This window comes from Sphaerodactylus townsendi, linkage group LG01, assembly GCF_021028975.2.
Source record: "Sphaerodactylus townsendi isolate TG3544 linkage group LG01, MPM_Stown_v2.3, whole genome shotgun sequence".
Taxonomy (NCBI): Eukaryota; Metazoa; Chordata; class Lepidosauria; order Squamata; family Sphaerodactylidae; genus Sphaerodactylus; species Sphaerodactylus townsendi.
Genome location: NC_059425.1, coordinates 75,929,694 through 75,953,988, shown reverse-complemented (window position 1 = coordinate 75,953,988; position 24,295 = coordinate 75,929,694). Strand labels below are relative to the sequence as shown.

Below are 24,295 nucleotides of genomic sequence, written 5' to 3'. Positions count from 1 at the left end.
CTAGAGTAGCTCTGAGTTGCATTGAGAAATGTGGGCATGAACTTCACTGGGTAGTGAAGCTGAACACTAGTGTTCCCACCTATTTACATATTTATACTTCTCTTTTTTCTTCTTTGTGGAACCAAAGCAGCTTACATCATTGTTCTCACAACCAGACCTTCATGGAAGGTCAGGATGAAGTAGAGTACTATCCCAATATCACCCAGCAAGCTTTCGGGGGGGGCGGGGGGGAGGGGATCCCACATTGTAGCTACTGCACTGTGCTGGCTCTTCTATTTGGTGTCAAGTACAGGATTAAAACAGGCTTTGGAGATTTCTTAGCTCAAAAATCCTTGTGCTAGAGCCAAGGTTGATATTTATTAATCCTCGTGTCTCAGAATCCCAGTTTTCCCCTCATGCTCCAACTGAGGATCTCATGACTCCTGGGAGCAGAGTTTTTGGGAGCTCAGTGGGTCGCAGTGTAAAGGAGAAGATAGTAACATTATGTTCCACTGCTGAAAGTGCCTTCTGGTATTGAAAACAAACCTTGCATCCTACCCACTGTGCTCTTTATAAATGTTTGAACTGGAATTGATCATTCTTATCTTTTATCTCATATGGTTTTTTTATCCGTCATATGTTATCAGAGGCAGAATGGTTTGCCTGCAAGCAGTCTGTACCTTTTTTCTCCTGGAAATATCCTCAAGCTGGAGACATAGTGTGTTTACTATATTAATTTGGCTTTTCTCTGTGTGGACATAGCTCCTCATGTTTCCACCCAGACCTATGTCCAATATTAAATATACTATTGTTGTGTCTAGTCCCTCAGTATGTGGCAAAGAACGATCTCAAGAAAGTTTAAATTAACACTGGCATTAGCACTGCATGGCGTAAAACAAACAGAATCACTAGAATAGAATCATGAAGGAATTAAACCTATTACAAATTAAAACATCTATTTGGAAATCATTTCTGTTGACTGTTTAGCCTAATCCATATGGGAACATGGAGCTGCCATTTAGGTAGCAAAATTGAGATGTCAATAAAAGGTATCACTTTTAATCATGGATCTCTTAGTTGAGATTCCCACATCTGTCTTGTTGCCATTACTGACATTTGTGAATAGTTTTTGTCTGGAATCTATGTGTGTGTGATATATGTGGTACCAGTATGTTGATGGCACTGACGTTTATGTTCCTGTGATACTAGATTGCATGTAAGTATTAATAACAGATCTTGCTGCTAGAGAGGTACAGAACAGGAAAAATGAGCTAGAACTTAAATTGAACAAGGTGCAAATAATTATTGGAATTTGGAATCTATCTTGGATGGGTAGGTTTACCTGTCATGGGTGGAGTTATCATCTTGGGAAACCCTGTTTGCTGGTGAGCCAGGATTGTATCTCATGTGCACAACTATCAGTTAAATTTGGTATCCTGACTGTACCCTTCTTTGAAAATGGCATTAGACTTTTTCCTAATGCAGTTTTCCTGCCTTCCTAATCTCAAGGGCTAACTATTGCAGTGCATTCTAAATAGGTTCTTTCTAATAAGAAAACTGTCTGGGAGCATCATCTAGTACAGAATGCCACAGGTTCCTTCCTCATGGTGTCAGCCTTAAGGACTTCCAGTTACAGCTAAGGCATAATTTAAAATGCTGGTTTTAACTAGCACATCCTAATACAGTCCTGCATAAGTTGCATATTGTGTCTACATATAAGCACCCACCCCCACAAGCATACACACATGCCACCATCCATTAAGATCTTTGGGAGAGCACCTTCTCTAAATCCTCTTAGTGGAAGAGGTAAGATCTTTGGGGTGAGAATGGTGAGCTTTATCAGTTATGATTTCCTTGCCTTATAAATTTTGCAGAATTTGGTTTTAGGAAGTCTTTAGGAAGCATTTAAAGAAATTTACTTTGAGAGACGCTTGTTATGATACTTTGTGCTTACATCTGTTAACCGGGAACTGTAGTTGATTAACCCATCTCAGCTGTTTTGAGAAATAGATTAAGTATATTAGCTTACTGCCAAAGCTACAATAAGGTGGCTATAAAATACCGAAGGAACGGTGTGGTTATTTATGGTTTAATAAGAAGTGGTTAATTTTCCGTCTTTTGTGCATTGGGGACTGTATGCACTACCTCCAGATAGAAGTTTTTTAAAGCTTCTTAGGACTTGAGGAGGGCATATTCCCTCTGGAGCTAATGTAGTGGCTTTTTGAGCCAAAAGCCAACACATGCTCAGGTGGAATGGTGCCACCCTTCCTTTCGTTTTTTGTTGGTTTTTTTGCCACCACTGAGATAGGAACTCTGCTAGTTGTCTGAAGGACTTTTCTGGGTTTTTTTCCTCTCACTGTTTTATGGTTGTTTGTTCTCCAGTTAAGGAGAATCCAGCTCTGTTTTCAGTTTTGTAAAAAAACGTTGCTTTTGGATTGTTGATGGGTGAGGAAGTTCTCGCTGATCTGCCATACACCTTTCTTCCATTCCCAAATGGGATCTAAAGCCCTAATTAAAAATTGCTCACAGTGTACAACCAAGATGACTGATAGCAGCCAACATGAAATTTGCCTTATGGGCTTAGGAGAGGCACATAATGTCACTGAATTCAGCATTGGTCAAAGGTTTACCCCCAAGGTGAGGTCTGATAGGACCTTTCTGCTTAAGGCTGCTCTGTGGGAAAAGGTATTGTCAGCTGCTGATTAGTCTAAATTTGCTATGGAGTCACCTTAGAAGGGCTTTTGACCCGTTCAGTTTCATTGGTTCCAATGTCAGAACCCCAGTCTTGTACCTGTTGCCTGAGATTTTGCAGTATCTGTTATCATTAACTCATAAGGGTCTAGCCACAACATTTGTTAAAGTTCACCTTTCAACTTGTTCTGTATACCACAAATGCTTGAGGCTAACTGTTTTTCCCAGAGACTTGACTAGACCCTTTCTCAAAGGATTCCTCCTGTGCTCACTATTCTTCCACAGTGGTCACTATCATTACTCTTACCACAGATTATGAAGCCCCCCACCCCCTTTGAGCCACTACCATCATGTCCCCTACCTGCATTATCACAGAAGTTACTTCTTTGGTGGCAGTTACATTCACCAAAGAGTGAGTGATTTGGCAGCCCTTAGGATTTGAGGGGGGCACTATCCTTCTGGAGCCCTTTCCTGAAGGTTTTCAATTGAAAGGTGATCATTCACTCTGACCAGAGTGGTGTCAATTCAACCTGGTTCAGGAAGATGTTTTACCAGTGTTTTTGCCCATCCCCTTCAACTGAAGCGAGAAAAGCCCTTTATTCATTGGATGTCAGAAGGGGACTATTATATTATACTGGTAGGACCAACAGTTTAGAGCTGACAACTTTATTTTTGTTTCTTACTTGGGCCCTGGCAAGGGAAAAGTTGCCTCTTTCCAAATGCTCTCTGGGCGGGTGGTGGCGGCAGTTTGCTCTTGTTACATGACTGCGGGTAAGTATTGTCCTGTTGATGTCAAGGCCCACTCCACCAAGGTGCAAGTTAGACCTGCAATTGAGGAGAGATGCAGGTGTTGGCAAAAGGTGTACTTCACTACACCCCAACTCCTCTTAGTGAGTAGCTTGCTAAAATTTTCAAAGTGAGGCTGCAGTGAAGATGGAAGATGAGAACATTGTTGTGCTTAATTGTAATATTGTTCATTTCTGTCTTCTGTGCAGGCAGGCATTCCCTCCTTCTTTCCCCACTGGGAGTCCTCTCATTTGGTAGTAGGTGCCCCTAAGGCCAATTAAAGATTGAGGTGGAAGTACAGAAACTGAGGGAAAGGGGATTCTCCTCCTCCTGAGCTCATGATGACTTTGGGTGGGAAAAAGCCATTGTATTGGCCCTAGAAGGGAGGGATGTCCCCCCTCAGTCTGAGGAAGCTTAAAAAACTCCTATCTGGAGGCAGGCCTATGCACGCGTAGTCTTTGGTGTGTGTCTGGACAGAAGATATTGATGAACAACAGTTGCAGGTAAGTGCAACTCTATTTTGTTGGTCTTTGTGAGGGTCACTGACAAGCATCCTTTTTCAAGCTTTCATTGCCATGTCATTTCTTTTCCCTGTTGTTCACTCTGTGAACTGCTGTTGACATGTCCCTATGCTTTTCACCTTTCTATCAGACTAGTATGGATTGTGGTGGGAGGTGGCAGTTTATACATTGAGCAGTAGTGGCTATGCTGAGGTAGGAAAAAGAAACATAGTAGCTTCCATTTTCAGCACCAACTGATGCTGAGATTGGAGAGGTAGCTGCTGCTCCAGTCACTGTGTAGCAGGATGGATAGGCACAGGAGGAAATTAGTAGTAGCAAGGGTTCCTTCTTTATTGCAAGCTCTGAAGGAGGGCAGGCAATTTCCTGTATGGTAAGTGCACTTTGCACGCTGCAAAAAATCAGTGCAATGCCACCAATCCCCTGTTCTGTTTTCTTTATAGGCATTGACATAGTTCTAGCCTTAGACCAGGGGTCTGCAACCTGTGGCTCTCCAGATGTTCATAGACTACAATTTCCATCAGCCCCTGCCAGCATGGCCAATGGCCATGCTGGCAAGGGCTGATGGGAATTGTAGTCTATGAACATCTGGAGAGCCACAGGTTGCAGACCCCTGCCTTAGACTGTAGGAAGGCTACAAAGTTTGCTCAGTAGAGTGGTAGGACATGGGGTCTGGTGGGGGAGGCTCCATCCCTATGGAGCAGGTCCAGATGGTCATAATTTTGGCTGGTTAATCATCATTGTTGAAAGAAAAGAGCTTTCTTAATGTTTACTTCTGGTTGCAGCATCTTCAGAACAAAATAGTTTTAAAAATCTATTAACAAGTTTATTTGCCCTTAGTTTTACTTAGTAGGGTTGAAAATTGTGATTAAGCACCTAAAGCTTTAGTTGACTGATTTGTCTGTTAAACCTGGTAGCCTCTTTTCGAGATGATTTTATTATTGGGAATGAGTAATATCTGGAATGTGGATGATTTTCATGTTTGATTTTATTAATGGTTTTCTTATTTATTGTAATATTTTTATTTGTTGGTTGATTTGAGTGTAACAGGCAGAATACAAATGTGTATATGAATGTGTAAATGACCAAGTAAACTGTACTGATCAGAGCTGGGTTACACTAGTATTAATGCACCCATGTTTGGTATGGGATGTGCTCCCAGAGGCAGGGAACCAGATTGGATCATGATCAAATTGTGTTTTTTATGAAGGGATTGAACAAGACGTTTGGTTGGATTCCACAGAGGATTTCTTTTGATGAAAGGCAGTTCACCACTTCCTCTTATTGCAGACATCTGACATTTCTGCTTGTGCTGTTGCTGAGGGTCCCCTGTTCAGCTGCATGGGGGGTGGGGTGTCATTTTGGGCTGTAGCAAGAAAGGGGAGTTGAGGGGGTCATGCTGCATGGACAGAAATCCTTCCATCAACAGAGCTGTTTAGTAGCCTCTTAATTCCATGAAAAGAAGTTAATTGATTTACAGGACAAATATGCAATTTGTTCCAATTTTAAAGAATAAACACTAGAATTTGAAGGAATATGAATACTGTTTCATAAAGGAAATAGCTGAGCCTTCAGATATTAGGATAAGTACATTAGTAATTTTGAATGCAGTGAGAAAATAATGGTTTGTGTGGGGTGTGTGTGTCTAAAATGAGCTTCTTTAAGTAACTTGTAACTGTATTTCCTAACTACTGGTAGGGCAGATATTTGGGTGATAACAAGAACTTCCTCAGACACTGATGAACTGACCATATTGCATTGAGTAGAATATTGGTCTGATTGGTCAGTAGGAAGATAGTGGCACAATCCCTCCCACTGATTAGAATAAGCAGGCCAGACAGATCCTCCCATTCTCATGTGGGAATCCCTGTTTGTTAGGTAAAGACCAGCTAGCTGGGAGCCAGCTTAAACAGTCAAACTCCTTGCTAGAGTACTGAGTGTCTTGACATGAGCCGAAGTACAAGGACAGAAGTCCAGATCATACAAAAAGATGGTATCTCTTCACTGCAGTTGGACCTCTCTTGGAGTATTGTGTTCAGTTTTGGGCACTACAGTTTAAGAAGGATGTTGGCAAGTCAGAACATATCCAGAAAGGGCAATGAAGATGGTGAAGATTCTGGAACCAAGTTCTATGAGGAAAGATTGAAGAAACTCGGTATGTTTAGCCTGGAGAGGAGACAACTAAGAGGCCTTCTTCGAGTATTTGAAGCGTTTGACATAGAGGATGAAGTGGGTTATTTTATACTCAGAAGGTAGGACCAGAACTAATCGGTTAAAATGAAATCAAAAGAGTTTTCAGCTAAGCATTAGGAAGAACTTCCTGACAGTTACAGCAGTTCCTCAGTGGAACAAGCTTCCTTGGGAGGTGGTGAACTCTCCTTCTTTGAATGTTTCTAAGCAGAGGCTAAATGGCCATCTGACTGCAATGCTGATTCTGTGACCATAGGCAGATCATGAGAGAGCGGGTAGGAAGGGATGAATTGGTACTCAGCTCTTGTGACCCTTTCTTACATGCCCAGGCTAATGCTGATTGCCAGTTGAGGTCAGGAAGGCATTTTCCTTCAGACATGACTGTGTGACCCTTGAGATCCCTTCCAGCTATGTGTTTCTGTGGTGCCTGTTAACACTTCAGCATCATCACATCGAGACAATAGCTCTGGATTACATCATGGTTTTTCATTTGCTGGTAGCATACCAAGTGTGGGATTGATTGTTGGGGTAATCTGTTATTTCCACAGGATGCATGTTGAATGTACTACTTTAGTGCAGTTAGGATCTGGTAGGCATGGGGTGGTTATGTTCAAAGAAGGCCAGCATTTGGCAAGAATGCTCACTTCTTATCTAACCTCCGTAGCAGCCAGAAAGATGATGATGCAATGGTTCCTGTTCCAATCATATCTTCAATAATATTATGCAGTGCCAGATTGGTGAAGCACAAAACTGGTAATATGGTCCATTCATCCCAAATAACATATTTTGACTATGTGGTCCTTCTAGTGGCTTGGGAGATGTGGCTGTTACCTTCTGTGAGTCCTTCAGTTTTTCAAGTTCCAGTGCAAACTGTAGCTGGCATTGATTGTATGTTCCTTACACCAGGGTCTAAGGATAGTTAGGCATTCTTCTTACTTACTGGCTGGCTAGGACACTGTGTCTCAGCTGGATAAGGTCCCCTCAGGTTTGACTTATTATTCTGGGAGACGTCAACATTCATGCTGAGTACCACTGACCAAGGCTGGTCCAGGATATATTAGCCTCTTTGGCTACTCTGGGCCTTTCCAGTTGTAATGGGCTCAGCACATGAAAGGAGTCACACCTTGGACTTAATCTTTTGCACAGAGGGTTTGAGCGTAATTCTTGTTTCGGAGGTAGGGATTTGGCATGAACCATGGTCTAACGATTATCTACTCAAGGAAAGGGTGAATATGGTATCTTTAGGAGAAGTAATTTGCAGCTTTGGAATTTAATGTCATCAATACACTGATTACATCCATCTCTAAATCTCTATTCAAATCCCCTGCCAGTGCAGTAGAGGACTTCAAAAGTACCTTTAGACTCAAAAAAGTTGATAGAAATGTGATCGTGAGTGTGATTCATGATAATTTATGTAATTGTGGGACTAGATGAACTGCTTTTGTTCCTGGAAATGAATGGGTACTTATTCTCTCTGAGAGAGTGGGGGTTGGAGTTATTTTAATATTATTTTTATTGTTTTATTGTATTTTATTTATAATTGTGATTTTTTAAAATTGTTTTTAACCTGTGTAAGTTGCCTAGAGACGCTTGTAAAAGGTGAGGTATAAATATTTATAATTAAAAAATAAAATAAACTTTTAAAATTCTCCTTTTTACTCTGTGCAGCTAAGCCAGGTGGACGGGTGAAATGTCAGTATATTTCCGCTGTGGATAAAGTCATCTTTGTGGATGATTATGCAGTTGGATGCAGGAAGGATCTGAATGGCATCTTGCTGTTGGACACTGCTCTGCAAACACCTGTTTCTAAGCAGGATGATGTGGTTCAGCTTGAATTGCCTGTTACTGAGGTAAGTTGTTGATTTGAGAGCTGTTATTGTTATTGCTGGGGGGTGGGGGAATGCTGGTGCCCCCACTAACTTAACTGTGGGTTAATTGTATTTCTCAGATTTTTAAACTGACTGAATCAGAACAAAAATATGAGCAAGTTTTTAAGAGTACATTGCTAGTCTGCTATAGCTGCTAGAGGAAAGATGAATATAGTTATTTCTTATTTGTATGTTCTCATTACTGTGGAATCTAATTTTTAAAGGTGAATATTGAAGAACTACAAATGGTCCAACATAACCTGCTGGCCTAGTTCTAAAGAGGGTGTGTTTAACTCAAGGCATTTAAAAATTAATTCACTGAACTGTCAAGATAAAAATGTTTTAAAATTACAAATAAAGACATGGAACACTGGCACTGGAACATCTATTTTGCCCCCCCCCCCCCCAAATTGGCTTCTCTCATTTGTCCTGTTTTCCCATTGATACTTTTCTTTTTTATTAACCCTCCTTCTGCCACTCTTTCTGCTGCTTCCTCATTACCCCTGTTGCCTTCTTCTGAACTCTATTATCACCTTACTACCTCACCCCCATGTTGGCTAGCCCACCTGTACCATTTCCTCATCAAGCTGCTCGCTCACCAGCTAACAATCCTCCCACCTGTAGTACTGCTTCCTTTGCCTAACTTTCTGATATAGTAGGGACGAGGGGGACTCCTTCCCGCCTCCCTCTTTGCACTGCTGTTGTCTCCACCTTGGCAATTCTCCTTTCCCCTGCCATTCAGTCCAACCATCTGTACTCCTCTCTACCATTTTGAGGGGAACAACAGTGGCAGTGGTGGGGAGCTGCTGCCCTTCTCTCTGGCCTACAACTACGGATGGCTCTCCTTTCTCCAACATGTGGTGATCAGGGTGGATGCCACCAGCCTGGTGGAGAGGCATTATCCACACAAGCACAGACAACATTCCTCTGTTTTGGGACGTGTTAAATCTCTATTTTTAACATCCAAATGTTCAGATAAAACTTGGGGGGGCGGGGGGGCGGGTAGAAAAATAATCCTTTTTACATGGCCTCGAACCATGAATTTAAGTATCCACAGGTATGGCCATGTGGAGAATTAGTCATTGACTGACTGAATGTAGTTTATGGCTTTCCACTTCATATACTTTCTGAGTAAGTAGGCATATGCTATAGTTGCTAAAAATAATTAAAACATCTGCAATGAAATAAAACTTTTGTATTATCCAGATGTATAAACCAGAGCCTCTGGTCATGCTGTTTTACATGCCCTTTTCTCTCTATATTTGACAACCTCTTAATTGAGAATTTGAAGTACTTTCGGTTCGGCGCAGTGGTAGCACAAGAAGTTGGAAGAGGGTCTTGTTTCTCTGTCACCAAAAATATCATTTATTTGAACTCCCAGTGGCCTGAACCAGTGACATGATAGACATAATATTATTGTGGCATGGGAAACAAATTACCATTCTGTTTCATGATTGCACTATGCATTTATAATTTCCACAGTCTTTATATCTTGATAGCTGAGGACTGGCCCCTGTGCTGATCAGAGAAAGTCCATGTAATTAGGCCATCCACTCTACAATGTAAGGTTGTGCAAACCTAAAGGATCTTCCAGATTTGCAGAAAATTCTGGAGAGGGGGAGGGGAGGATTGGGGAATAAACCCTTCTCCTGGAGGCGGAGGACATCTTGTGGGTGATTCTTGCCTGTACTCAGGGCAACAGGAAATAGAATCTTTCACTTCCTGTTGAGGCTAGGACTCCATTTTGCTCAGTATTTTTCTTGCCCCGACAGGGAGTGCACAGATTCTTCGACTCCTCAGCCTGACTTTCTACCTTTCCTGTCTCCTTCGTGTGTGGTGGTATTGTTGAGCCCCCTTTTCTTCCCCCCTAGTATTTCTCTTTTTGGGGGGGTTGGAATTTTTGTGGTGGGGACTCAATAGGTCACCTTTGTCTTTCCTACCTAAATCCGCGCCAAAATGGCAGATCGGGAATTTTCTCCCCCTAGAGAGACTTTCTCCAAGTCGGCCGCTGAAGCCACCAGGGTGGCTAATAGGAAGGGGGTTATCCCTCCCACAACAAAATGAGCCCAAGATACAGGGGAAGGAACCTCCAGCCGCAAAAACAACCGCTTGGCTCTACAGGGGCCAGGGCAACCACCTTTTCATGGACCAGGACCGTGGTGGCGAACCTTTGGCACTCCAGATGTTTTGGACTACAATTCCCATCAGCCCCTTCCAGCATGGCCAATTGGCCATGCTGGCAGGGGCTGATGGGAATTGTAGTCCAAAACATCTGGAGAGCCAAAGGTTCGCCACCACTGGACCAGGACAACTGCCTCTTCAGGGGGCAGGGCTACCACCCAAACCGAGACCCAATCAAGCGTCCAAGAAGAGGTCCAGGGTAACTGCCTCAAGCGGACCAGGAGGCCACAAAAAAGGACAAATGCGCTCAACCTGCAGTGGCGGCGAGTGCTCCGAAGAAGGGGAAACTTGTGGCTAGCAAGACTCCTCCCCCCATTGCTACTGCTCATGCCAGGGGACTCATGGATAATGAGAATCTGCCGGGCAACAGAACAGCATCCCCCTCCATGGTGCCTAGGCAAGAACGCGGAGCCCAGGGAGGGGAAGGGAAATCTGCATTGGGCGTAGACTCATTATGCTGTCCTCCAGACGTCCCTTTTGACTGGCACTCCTTTTCTCCAAGGGACTTTGTTGACTATTTAAAGTGCACAATGTCTGAGCAAATAGAGCAGTACCACCAGGGCAGGGGGGTCAGGGCTACTGGCTACCTTCCTCACACAGAAGCCTCCACCAGGATGGAGGGGGAACCCAGGGCTACTGGGCAACCCCCCCTCAGAGACACCTCTTCCCATAATCCAGATGGCACTAGGGGCTATCCTAGTTCTCCATCCCATATCTCCCTCCTTCTCACAGGAGGAGGAATCCAGTGGAAAGGAGGAGGAGCAAGAATCAGTGGAAAACTTTTCTGAATCTGAGGAAATGCAACTGCCTTCCTCTGACATTTAGATGCTTTGTATAGGAGGATCTCCCCTTCCTGATTGCAAAGACCATGTCTGCCCTGGACTTGCATGACCATCCACCTCAGGCTTACCACCCAATCCCATTAAAGGATGCCCCAGGGAGAGCAAAAACTGTTTCCCCCAGGAGGAATCCTCACAACAGGCTTTCCCTCTTCCAGAATACTTCATCAGAAGGATAAAAAAGAATGGGATAACCCTGCAAGCCATAAGCACCTTTTTTCCGCAGCCAAAAAATATGTATGTCATTCAAGAATTAATGGAAAACATGCTGCAGATACCATTAATGGACACTCCAATATTAGCTGTACAATCAGGAGGTCTGGTATTTAAAGGCGGGGAGGGCAGCATCAAAGACCCTCTTGACAGGAGGTCAGAGGCAATGCTAAAACGCTCACACAAGGCCATTGCCCCAGCCTCCACAGTTGCCAGGGCCATTTTCAAGTGGTTGAGGCGTTCACTCGAACTCATTCCACCTGAGGAGCAAGCAGTTAGGGAAGGTCTGAACTGCATAAGAGCAGGAGCCACATTAATTGCGGACTCTACCTTTGATGCCCTGATTCTCTCGGCCCGCTCAATGGCATCCCAAACTGTAAGCAGGTGTATCACCTGGCTTAGGTCATGGCAAGCTGATATGCATTCTGAAACTTTAGGTGCTGGCTACTCATTCCAAGGTGGCACGCTGTTTGGAAAAGATCTCGATCAGCTACTGGTCAAGACCAAGGATAAAAAAAGGTATAACCTAAATTCGTCAGGGCAGACAGGAATTATCAATGGCCAAACCACCTTCCGTTTTCAGAGGTCCCTACCCTGAACTTTCAGGGATGGTAGGGGATCCACATGACAACCCAGGGGATCCTTCTGCAAACGTAGCTCCTTTTGCCCTCAGGGCAAGTTCGACAGGAACCCCAGACAGGAGGGGCCATCTAGATCCTGACTCCATTTTCATCACCTATGGAAGGGGGATCACGTAGACTCTTGGTCCATGGAGGTGGTATCCCAGGGCTACTCTGCAGAATTCCTCAACTTACCCCGCTCTCGCTTCATTTCCTCACCGACCAGTAACAGAGAACCGAAGGCCTCCTGGACAGCGGCAGCAGTCCACCATCTCCTTTCAATCAGGGCAATAGAACTTGTCCTGATGGAGGAGAAATTTTGCAGTCATTACTCACACTTCTTCATGGTCCCCCAGAAAGCAGGGGACTGGACAGAAATTCTGAACCTCCAGTCGGTAAACGAACACCTCCAACTCAGGAGGTTCAAGATGGAATCTCTGAGAATTATCGTGGAAGCTCTTCGACTGAGAGACTACTTAACATCATTAGACCTATCAGAAGCCTACCTGCATGTACCAATTCTTCCAGCCCACCAATGCTTCCGGAGATTCACCACAATTCTCAGCCTTGCCCTTCGGCCTGGCCACCACCCCGAGGGTCTTCTCCAACCTTCTCCTAACACTGATTACCTCCCTCTGACAGCAGGCATACATCTACACCCATACTTGGAAGACATTCTGATACGGTCCAAGTCCAGAGAGGCTCCATCCTGAATCTACTGCCCATTAGCTTCATCAGATGCCCTCGAATTCTATTTATTTAGATAATGTGCTTGTTATATTTTGACAATATGTTAAATGTAGTGTTCAGTAGCTTGATATTTTCTCTAATACAATTGTTCTTCCTGCATAAATGAGCAATTATTGCTGCTACGAAAGGCCATTTATGCTATTGGAGGTAGTAAAAGTTTTGTTCTGGTGGGTACCTTTTGTTCCTCTGGCCAGATCTCACTCCTGGTTGGAAACTGTTGGTGAATGTCTGAAGCATTCTTTCGGCCTCTGGGAGTTCAGGTGACTGCCACAGCTCTGTTGTAGTCAGAAATAGCTTATGTTTACACTGCTCATAGATTATCTTCTGGAGGATCGATTTTTTAATTACTTGTAGTGAGCTTGTCAGGGTATAATGGCATTCAGTATTTGTTTGCCTTGAGCAGATATAAAGTTATTAGCTGCAGACAAATTGCTGTTATCTGTTCATCAGGCAAGGAAGAGAGAACATATATGTGCCTAATAATTTTTCCACTGGTTGCCATCTGACTGTTTTGATGCATCACAATGTAGGTAGCTTATGCCTCAAAGCATTTGTGGGACAATAAAGTATTTTGCTTCTGCTTTCTTAAATTCGATTCATACCTAGAACCAGTATTAGTAAAGGTTTACTTCCTTTTTGAAAAGAGCAAGAACATTGAAAACATAATTGACATATATGAAAAGTGTGATTTGCAAGACTTTTTGAATGCCTGTTGATAGGAATGCAATTTGCAAACAGAAATCATAAAGCAAATACAGAACCAAGACTCCTTTTTAGGTATCTGAAGAACTGATAACTTGTTTTACATGTCTTAGGCTCAACAACTATTATCTGCTTGTATGGAGAAGGTAGATGTGTCAAGCACAGAGGGGTATGATTTGTTCCTTACACAACTGAAAGATGGCTTAAAAAATACCTCACATGAAACAGCAGCAAACCATAAAGTTGCAAAGGTAAGAAAACATTCCAAATGTTTCAATACTAGAAGGATTGTTACTTGACTATTTTTGTTCTCTGAGTTTCTGATGTGAGTTTATGGATTTTATTCCTGGCAAACATTTGGTACTCATTTAATTTTCGTTGCTTAGATCTACCCATGCAGTTGCCTGAATTAATCTTGTAATAATGTTGTTTTAAAAAAAGAACAAAAAATTGGATTTATGCCCACACCCTTTCTTTCCTGTAAGGAGGCTCAGTGGTGTTTACAGACTCCTTTCCCTTCCTCTCCCCACAACAGACACCTTGTGAGATAGGTAGGCTCTGAATGAACTGTGACTAGGCCAAGGCTCCCATCAGGAATGTAGGAGTAGGGAAACAAATCCAGTTCACTAGATTGAACTCTGCAGTTCATGTGGAGGAGTGGGGCATCAAACCCAGTTTTCCAGATTAGAGTCCACCTGCACTTAACTGCTATACCACGCTGGCTCTCAATTGTCTTTCTAAAATGGATTACTTTTCTATCAGTTATGAAAATTGAGGCTACTGTTCAATTTTTTTAATTAACCGTGTTTGTCCTTAAAAGTTCTGATTTTAAATTCTTGAAATGGATCCCCCCATTAGTCCTTTCGGGGGGGCTATCCTCCTCTGGAGGCAGTGCAGACTTACGCTGGCAGATTTGCTCTCTCTGGGGGACTTAGGCCAGTGGAGGGGCGAACAGGCCAGCACCCAGCCGCAGCAGATCCATGGGACACCAGGCTGCGCCACCCAGCTCCCCGCTGGCATGCCTGTGCTGCTCAGAACTACACCAGCATTCCAGGGGCAAGGTCGATCTTAGTCAGCCTCCAGAGCCCTCACAGCCCCCATATACCGGTGGGGCTGCTGGCAGAGATATTCTGCAATTTTCACAGCATTTCTCTATGGAGGAGTTTCAGATAAGATTTTTTACCTTTTGAGTGGGTCGAGTGGTGCTGTCCCTTCTGCCCAACTGCTGGATTGAGCTGTAAAATTCCAGCAATTCCTGTAATGGGGTATATTTGTCCTTTGTGAGATGTAATGGCTTTCAGCAATTATTAGACAAAGTCATACTCTGGATTAACAGCACTCAATAAAATTATATATTTTTCCTTCTGAGTTTTCTGGCTCACAGAACATGCCCACACATTGAAAAGGTCAGGTATTAAACAATTCCATGAATCTAGAGACCTGTGAGTGGAACAGGCTTTCCTAGTTCATCTTCTCTCCTGTAGCCACTTGCGATAATTGAAAGATTGCATTTGAGTGTCAGAGGATATTCTGGATTTGGTATGTGACACAGCACAAGGGTTTGTAGCTGAGAGGGAGAAAAATAGTTGGAAGATTCAGTGTGCGCAGAGGTCACTTAGATCTAAACCAATACTGGAGTTTCAAAATTCTGTTCAAATTATTTTCCAGGTTTCTAGGGTTCTTTCCACTTCTAGTTGTCCAGTAGGATATGAAATGTCAGGGAAATCAGTGGGGCTAATTTGAGTAATCTGTAATAGCTTCTCTCTAGAATTTTGCTGCTTAGAAGTTCCCCTCTGTTTAACAAATTTTGAGGATTTTCTTGTTAATACATGTTTGTATAACAATATGGTTATTGTATAACAATCGTTTATGCCCAAGAGCACCAAAGCATGCCCCATCTCCTCTATTGTGTAACTTACCACACAATGGCAAGTTGGCAAGCTTTAATTAAATTACATAAACTGTTTGTTTTGCTAATTCTTAACCTATGTTAGTGACTTTTTGCCTTACTATAAAGATGGTATTCTAACTAATGCATAGTCATTGGATGTGAGGCTTACATCTTGTATAACACTTGTACTTTAAAAGAGGTTGGGTTTTTATTTTCTCTTGCAGTGGGCAACAGTTACGTTCCATCTCCCACATCACGTATTGAAATCTGTCGCCAGTGCCATTGTCAATGAACTCAAGAAGATAAATCAAAATATTGCTGCCTTACCTGTAGCCTCGTCTGTGATGGATAGATTATCTTACCTATTGCCCAGCGCACGACCTGAACTTGGTGTGGGCCCTGGTCGATCAGTGGATAGGTATGGAAAAGAGAATCAGTACTAACAGGAAGAATTATTTTACAGTGGTTTATTTGTAAGTCTGTGCAACATTTTTTCCAGTATTTTTCAAGTTTAAAAAACCCATATTTTTTTCTGAAAATATGAAGAAGCCAAACCCCCATAATGAGGTGGGTATTTTTTCCTGGCTTTTTATTTTTCAAAAATTTTCAGCTCTACTAACCTGATTCTGAAAAAAGCTGAGCCTTCGAAGACCACTTGGGTCTTGGAGGCGGCAGGTGGCACAGAGCTGAATGCTAGGCCCAGCTGGACCAAGCCCACTGTTCAACTTTCTGCTACCTCCGAGCCCATGTGAATTTTGGTGGCCCACAGGTAAGTGAGAAGGTGAGGGAGAGGAGTTCCCACATTAAAAAAAATAGCAGCTGGGGGCCCCAAAATGCCACATTTTCAACACTTTTCAGGATCCACTTGTTAGCTTCCTTATATTGCTGCCATTGGGGACAGGGTGAGGGGAGAGAGAAAATACCTTAACTACCGGTATATTTTTTGGATTTCTTTTTACAGTTCAGCTTTGCCAAATACATACCCCTGTTCATTTGTGCATCATTTATAAAAAATTTAATCTGATTAAGAAATTTAAATTGATTCTGAGCTTAAGAATATAAGAGTTTCAAGATTTCAAGACCTTTATTTAGGATATTTATATCTTGCTTTTCTTCTAAATAAAAAGCAAACTTATAGTGCTTTACAAAATAGATAGTCTAATTTGTTTAGTTTCCTTGCTGCTTCTCTTTCTTCTTGGTGCTAGATTTTTGTTAAAATATATTATATTATTATTTTTTCTTTCTTGAAGGTCCTTAATGTATAGTGAGGCCAACAGACGGGAGACATTCACCTCATGGCCTCATGTAGGTTACAGGTGGGCGCAGCCAGATCCCATGGCTCAAGCTGGATTCTACCATCAGGTAAATCAAAACCTTTTATGAATTGAGAATATCAACAGTTGTTTGGAAATGCAGTGTTTCCACTAAATGCTCAAATATGTTGTATATGAAAGTAAGCAGTACAGGTTATGTACTTCTTGCCATCATGGAAGTGCTAATCCCCTTGTCCTGTGGTACCATATTAAGTGTTTGAGAGGTTTAGGTCTTGCATACTTTCCTCAAATGTTGCCCAATATCCCCTTTTCTTCAATTGAATTTGGGTGCAAACATTTCCGTTGTGACTGCACACATCAGTTATTTCATCAATTTAGTTTTCAGCTGTTTTTTTGGATTTAATTTCTGTTGTTGCTGACTGAAGCGTGGTGACGAATGATTGTAAAATATGATTTGGGGGTTCTTGTGAGGGCAAAAAAGTAGGATGTAAAATTTGTAAATAAATCAACTGAACTGAATTGATTCATGATTAAAATTTTGCCACGGAATACACTCAAACTGTTCTCATTAACTTTTTGTAACTGTATACATAAGCTTTCATTTGCAGTAAGCATTGAAAATGAGATCTTAACTTTGTTCAGCTGTCTTCCTCTAAAGTGATAATAGCACTGAGATTTCTATTGGCAGCAAATGGAAAAATAAAAATAAGTGATTTCCATCTGCATAAAAATGATTTGACAGAATCTGAGGCCATTTGATTGAAAATTAAATAGCATTGCAATCTGCATATTAGAGGGGAAAACACACACAATAGACAGTTGAGATTGCTTTCAGTCCCCTGTTAATCTTTTTTTAAAAATAAGTCACATTTCACAGAAACCACCCAGATTCTCACTGTGTGATCCTGTCGCTGACTTTTATTTTTCTCTCCCTATTTCAGTGAATATACTGTTTGGCAAAAAATGAGTTGTAAAAGAAAAAAAATTAAACTTGTATACATTGCTAGACTTATTTCTTGTGAAGGTGCTCTTTAGAATTATATTTTGCCTTGTTTTTGAAGATGTTTAGTCTTTCCATGGAGTTTTGAATTAAATGTAATATATTTGTCAACCCTGAGAGGTTAACAGGGGAAAAGGAGAAGAAAGTAGTAACATGCTGATTTTGTCTGTAAAGTATACAACCATCTGTATATATGCAAATATTTGCTGGCAGATGATTTTTCACTTGGAGGTGGGGGTGAAATATTTGCATTCTGGCATTATGAGATTACTTAGCAGTTCATGTGGAGATCAAGGATGAGATTTCTTATCTTGTAGATGTTGTTGGTTTTGAAGTTGGAGATTCTGTTGACAGCTGTCATAGAGCAATAGGCTATTCTTAAGCTTTAATTAACTGCACTTGAATGTCAGAGAGGTCAATCTAGTGTTATGCTGCAGCAGTGATTCTTCAAGCTGTGATTCAGGAACTCCTGGGTTGCTCAAGGAGAAAATCAGTAATAGTGATTCCCAGAAAGACTCTAGTAATATTTCTTGTAGCGTCCAGCCTTGTTGCATACTGTTAGGTATATTCTAAGAAACATTCTTGTTTCATACAGGGCAAGTCACAGATCTGGCTACTTAAGTTAATTACTTTGGATCTGCAATTATACTCTAGAATTCTTTGTAATGTCAGCAGTTTCATTGTAGACTTGCAGGTATTTATTGGGAAACAAGATCACATGGAAAGGACACTCCAAAGATAGAAAGTTTGAAAACCACTACAGATAATACATTTCCTGCCCTTATTGTCTTCTGATTCTGGTCAACATGATTTTAAAAAGCCCTAGTGAAAATGTGTATAACTTTATTTAACCTAGTGTTTTCCCACTTTTTCACAGCCTGCTTCATCAGGGGATGACCGAGCCATGTGTTTCACATGTAGTGTGTGTTTGGTGTGCTGGGAGCCAACAGATGAACCTTGGTGAGAACAAAATTCTTAGGGCATAGCTACTCTTCTTTCTGTTATAAAGTACTTTTAGACAAGAAATTAACTGAGATATGTGGTGTAGTTATAATTATGATGTTCACAGCCTCTTATTTTGGATTCAAGAAAGGTAGCAGTGCTGAAAATAGAAAACTGTTGAATAGCATCTTGCTTAGAAAAAACTACTAAACAAAATCCAGTTTAATAACTGATAAAATGTCCCAAATACAAATGTTATTGAATGCTTTCTGAAGATATCTCACCAGACTTCAGGAATCCAGTAGAATTCAGGTATGACGACAGAGTTTCTACCTGGGCATCAAGCTTTCAACAGTCACAATGTTTGAAACCAATTAGATAGTCAGTATTGGGTTCGCTTTATTCCTGGCTAGGTTCCAACTTTCCCAAGTGTGGTGTTTTTTTATACTGTTACATTTCAATATCTGTTTATAGTTACCTTATGAATGGTCTCCTTCTTTGTAGGTTTTTAAACAGAGGCTGGATGGCCATCTGTCAGGAGTGCTTTGATTGTGTATTCCTGCATGGCAGGGGGCTGAACTTGATGGCTCTTGTGGTTTCTTCCAACTCTATGGGTCTGTGAATATGAAATCATAGCAGTACATCCTTTTTTCAGTTGTGGCTGTAGTACAGATTGGAGCAGATTCAACGTGACATTGCATAGATTGATGCTTCACTTTTACCTTGAGTTTCCTCTTTTTATGTACTGATATGCCACTCAGCCCAGCTTGTTTTTTAAACTTTTCACCAACAAATTGATAGCAAGTCTGAAAAATGTGACATTCTTAAGAGCAAAGTTAAATGCTTAGGTCCCATTCCATGGATGTTATTAGTGTTTAACTTGTTCCTATTGAAACATCCTTTCTTTTTGAAGCATCTATATTTTCATCAGTTTTTGAATGGCTAGACTGAAGTAAAAATGTAGGATTAACACACAGGTACTAGCTAGAAGGTATGAGAGAGAAGAAATTAAGGCATACAGTGGAATGGATAAAATCAGGCCATAACTTTGCTGATTACAGATTCCTCTGATCTAGATATGCATGACTGAGGCATAATAGGAGCCATCGGCAGTAACCCCTCCTCCCCAGTCCATCTCTTAGGGGCTTAGTTGACATGCTAGCCTTGCAGGTAGCTGTCATACACCTTGGCCCCCATAGGCCTTTGAGGAGAACCCCTTTTTAGTGTAGGGAGGGCAGGGAGCCTTTCCCACATAATCTGGCATTATGCCTAAATGTTTGTGTTAATTTTTTTAACATATTGATATAAAAATTCCTAAACACAAGCTGTTTGGAAATGGTTTTTGTCCTCCAGGGAAAGGGGCAGCTCAGTGGTAGAACAAAGTTCTGGGATGGGGTGGATCATGGCAGGTTTCTGCTCTCAGCCTTCCAAACCTAGAGGTGTCTCAGAACCTAATCAGTGTTTGCAGAAATGTATCAAGAGAAATGAATGCTATTTACTTTTCTATTCCTTTAAGGTCTGAACATGAGAGACATTCCCCAAATTGCCCGTTTGTGAAAGGTGAACACACACAGAATGTGCCCCTCTCAGTCACCCTAGCTACCAGTCCAGCACAGTTTCCCTGTACAGATGGCACAGACAGGATTGTATGCTTTGGATCTGGAAGCTGTCCGCATTTGTTAGCTGCTGCAACAAAACGAGGAAAAATCTGCATATGGGATGTTTCAAAACTTATGAAGGTGCTTTATCTTTTAAGAGTAAACGTGTTGTTTCTCTTAAATGTGAATTTCCATCTAAATTGAAGTTGTTTTTGAATGTGTTTAGGTGCACTTAAAGTTTGAGATCAATGCTTATGATCCAGTAATCGTGCAGCAGCTTGTGTTGTCCGGTGAACAGAGCTCCGGGGTTGAATCCAGGAGGCCAACATTAGCTTGGATAGAAGATTCATCTAGCTGTTCAGATATACCAAAATTAGAGGGAGACAGGTAAGCTGAAGAAGCTTCCTCTTAGTTCTGGATAATTGTAAAAAAATACAGAGTGTTTTACATACTGGTTTAACCTTAATAAAAATGATTGTAGGCCATGGAATAGTGAAATGTTGCTTATTCAATATAAATTTGAGTCCTATGTAGTGATGACAGGGCCATCAGTTTGCAAAGGAAAAGGGAATGTTGGCAGAAAGACCTCTGTAGCAATACACATTTGGTACTATGTAGATAAGAACATTTGAAAAGAGAAAACCCAGCAAATTTATCCTCTCTAGTCTCTGATCTCATATGATTTTCCTCCAGTTTGTACTTCTCAAATTGTCACCAGATGCATACTTCCCCATAACTAAATTAGACCCCTGTGTGCTTACTGTTAATGGGTCTCTTGCTAAGGGACCTGCATGGAGCCTTTGCACAAGTGAAACCTCCTTTCTCTTCTAATATTCTCTTCATCAACCAAGTTCAGTGCTCAGCACCTGTTTGAGCTACATTAAAAGTGCTCTTGAAATTTACGATGATGGGACTCTGTTTAGGGTTATGCTGTGATTCTCAAGCAGCCTCATTGTTTTCACCGGCAAAAGTAAGACTTTTTGATCATTTGAACAAATCCTCGTATCTTCGGGACCGCATCACCCCATATGTCCCAAATCGGCCTCTGCGTTCTGCAGAGGCCAATCTGCTGGTGGTCCCCGGCCCCTCTATGACGCGGCTGGCCTCCACGCGGGCCAGGGCCTTTACGGCACTGGCCCCGGCCTGGTGGAACACCCTTCCTCCAGCTGTCCACAGACTTGGCACGCAGCGGACCGCAGTGCCTCCACAGGGCTCATGTAAGACCGCAGGCTGTTCCACCGGGCCTTTGGAGTGTCCATAGCTGCTAATAAGGGTGCCCTCACCGCTTCTATGCTCTGGGGCGGTTACATCAGGTCTCCCTCACATGTGAGGCTCCACCAGCCCCTGTGGGAGGCAGTAGGTTTTAAAATTGAGCCAGACTTCTTCTATTTATTTAGTATCTATTATGTATTATAGTATTCGCTGTTTTTATGAGTTTTAAGTCATTTTATGATGGGGCCTATGTATTTATAATTGTATGATTGTTCTGTTGTTCATCAGCCTGGATTCCTCCGATCGGGCGTAGTATAAATCTAAAAAATAAATAAATAAATATAAAAATTTTTCATTACTTGAAAAGTAGGGTTTGTGTGGGTATGTCATGGGCCACAGTTTACAAAATCTCATCCAAGAGACAGTTTTGTACAGGAGGAGGAAGAGGAGTTTGGATTTATACCTCTTCTTTCTTGCCTTAAAGAAGTCTTAAAGCAGCTTACAAACTCCTTTCCTCTTCCCACAAAAGACTCCTTGTGAGGTAGGTAGGGCTGAGAGAGTTCTGAAGAACTGTGACTGTCTCAAGGATCACCCAGCAGGGTTCGTGTGGAGGAGGGGTGAAACAAATCCAGTTCACCAGATAAGAATCCGCCACTCATGTGAAGGAGTGGAGAATCAAACCTGGTTCTCCTGATTAGAGTTCACTGCTCTTAACCACTAAACCACGCTGGGTCTCGGAATGAAGAAATGCTCAGAGTAATAGTATTTTGTCATTTGCAGGGCAGTTATTTCTGCCAGATGTATTTAGAAGGGGACCTAATATTGCTCAGTAAAACTCTTATTATATGGAATATAAATTCAGTTTGGAGGAGGGTTGTGAGAATTATTGACAGGGTGGTATTTTGGTAGATAATTTTTTTTAATTAGCAAAGCATTTAAAAGATTTTGTTCTTTCTGCGATCATATTACAAATTAAATGTGTTCGATGTGCAGTTTTTTGTCTTTTCCAAGTGCTTTACTGTCTTTGATTTTGCACAAACCTTCTGTTCCAAGTTGTTGTTGCTCCTGTTTTACAAATGGGAAGTTGAGGCAAAGGGGGAAGGAAGGGGAAAACTCAAAATATGGGATTGGATTCAAGCTCCAGTAAAGCTAGTGACCTGACTGTACTGACTCATCAGCAGCTGGCACTGACTTCAGTTTTTAAGACCTGCCCCATGGTATTACAAATTGCTGTATTTCCCACTGCTACTCATTTTTTTTTTTTGCCTTGTCAGCCATTTCGGTTTTTTCACTAGTGACCTTTTACTTCCTTATCCAAACTGAATAGTTATTTTTAAGGGGAGGATGACACTGAAGAAAATAAAATTGTCATGACATAAATGAAATGTTTATAGTTTAAGTGCCAAATTATAGGTTAAGTGCTAAATTGTTGATTAAATTATTGCCTTAAATTCATCATCTTTTTACTGTTTATCTTACCTTTAGTGACGATTTACTGGAAGACTCAGACAGTGAAGAGCAATCCAGATCAGAATCAGTGACTGGTAGGAGCATTTTTTGGCATAGAGTGTTGATTATAAGTTATTTAACAAGGATTAAAGGATACTTGATCAGATGAAAAATTGGACTTTCATTCAGGGGCGTATGGGGGCCATATGGCGTCCGGAGGCAAAAACCACTCTGGGCACCCCCACACTGAGCCCTGCCAGCCCCTCTTCCTGGCCTATCAGCCACAGTGCAACTTTCTCTAGCGCCAGAGCTGCTAGGTCAGGAAGAGGGGCTGGAGTCCAACTCATGAGTAAGCAGGGCTTACTCGTGAGTTAGTGCTTACTTTTAAAACTGCTTACTTGCGAGTAAGAGCTTGGTCAGCCCCACTTCCAGGCATATCTCTCGTCCCAGCAGCCGCATGCCCCCGGTGTTGGACCAGGAAGAGGAGCGGTGGCTGTCCAGACCTACTTCCTGGCCCAGCAGGCAGGCATGACTTTACTCACAAGTAAGCGCTTACTTGTGAGTAAGAGTTCGGCCTGCCCCTCTTCCCGGCCCAGCAGCCACAGCACGGGAGAAACTCGCACAGGCACAGCGGCTACTGGGCCGGAAGGCATCTGGTCACGTCCACCCCCATGTGTTCAGATTAGTTGTGCCCAGGGACATGTGTGCCCTTAAGTTTCTAAAAATATTTTTGAATTACATTTAAGAAATTAGAACTTGCAGGAGGTGTATTCACTTTTCCTAATTCCCCAGTTCCCCTAATTCCCCAGTTCCCCTAATTCCCCAGTTCCCCAGGTCCAGGTCCCATTGACTTTGCATGAATTAGTGCTGTAGATGGCTGCTGCTTTGAGGCAGAGAGCATAGCTGGTTCATAGCACTGAAGCAAGTGTTGACTGAGCTTGATCTTAATACAGCTTTGACAAAGATGAGAGTTGACCTATACAGTTATGAAATGTGTATGTATGAAATGAAGGGAAATAAAGCTTCATGTAATCAGATACATTGTTTTTGTCGTATTGTGAGCCAAGACAAATCTAGACACTATTACCTTTTTACTAATCATAAAGAAGCACTTCAGGTTTTTAGGGAGACAGCTACATGATTCAAATGTGCGTCTGAAAACGCAAAGTGAATATGACCAGCTTGTACTTCCAAATATGTATAAAAAGCGGGACCTGCAGGAAACTTGCAGAAACAGCCATGCTATTCGCTCCTTTCTTCCCCCACACCTTCTCTCAAATTGTCAGTCTTTCTTGCTCTGTCCTCTCTGTAACATGCACTCTTTCCCTTGTTTTATTACTAAATGCCTTCTGTCTCTCTTTCTATTCTGCTGCAGCTGCATCCTCTCCCTTCACCAACTGTCACTGCACCCACTTCAAACAGTGGGAGTCAGTTAGTGAATGGTAGTGGTGGAGGAGATAAGTCAAGCCTGGGAGGTGAGGCAGTTTGGGGGGGGGTCGACTTCTTCCTCCCCCTACTGCACTGCCTGGCCTTCTCAGTTGCAAAGGGGAGGGTCCTTCACCTCTCATTCCTTCGCCTTTCTCTGCCTGTCT

At 42.1% G+C, this 24,295-nt stretch overlaps 1 protein-coding gene across 5 annotated transcripts in view; it reads left to right on the top strand.

Annotated features, from left to right (window-relative positions):
* The window catches only part of BIRC6 (baculoviral IAP repeat containing 6), a 160,796-nt gene that overhangs the window by 2,786 nt on the left and 133,715 nt on the right, over positions 1-24,295 (top strand). For all 5 annotated transcript variants that reach the window (XM_048484188.1, XM_048484170.1, XM_048484179.1 and 2 more), the window contains exons 2-9: positions 7,833-8,014; positions 13,451-13,588; positions 15,453-15,646; positions 16,479-16,590; positions 18,380-18,462; positions 19,961-20,183; positions 20,269-20,429; positions 22,740-22,798. In XM_048484188.1, the coding sequence (XP_048340145.1) occupies positions 7,833-8,014; positions 13,451-13,588; positions 15,453-15,646; positions 16,479-16,590; positions 18,380-18,462; positions 19,961-20,183; positions 20,269-20,429; positions 22,740-22,798 (1,152 nt within the window). The remainder of the gene's footprint in view (positions 1-7,832; positions 8,015-13,450; positions 13,589-15,452; positions 15,647-16,478; positions 16,591-18,379; positions 18,463-19,960; positions 20,184-20,268; positions 20,430-22,739; positions 22,799-24,295) is intronic.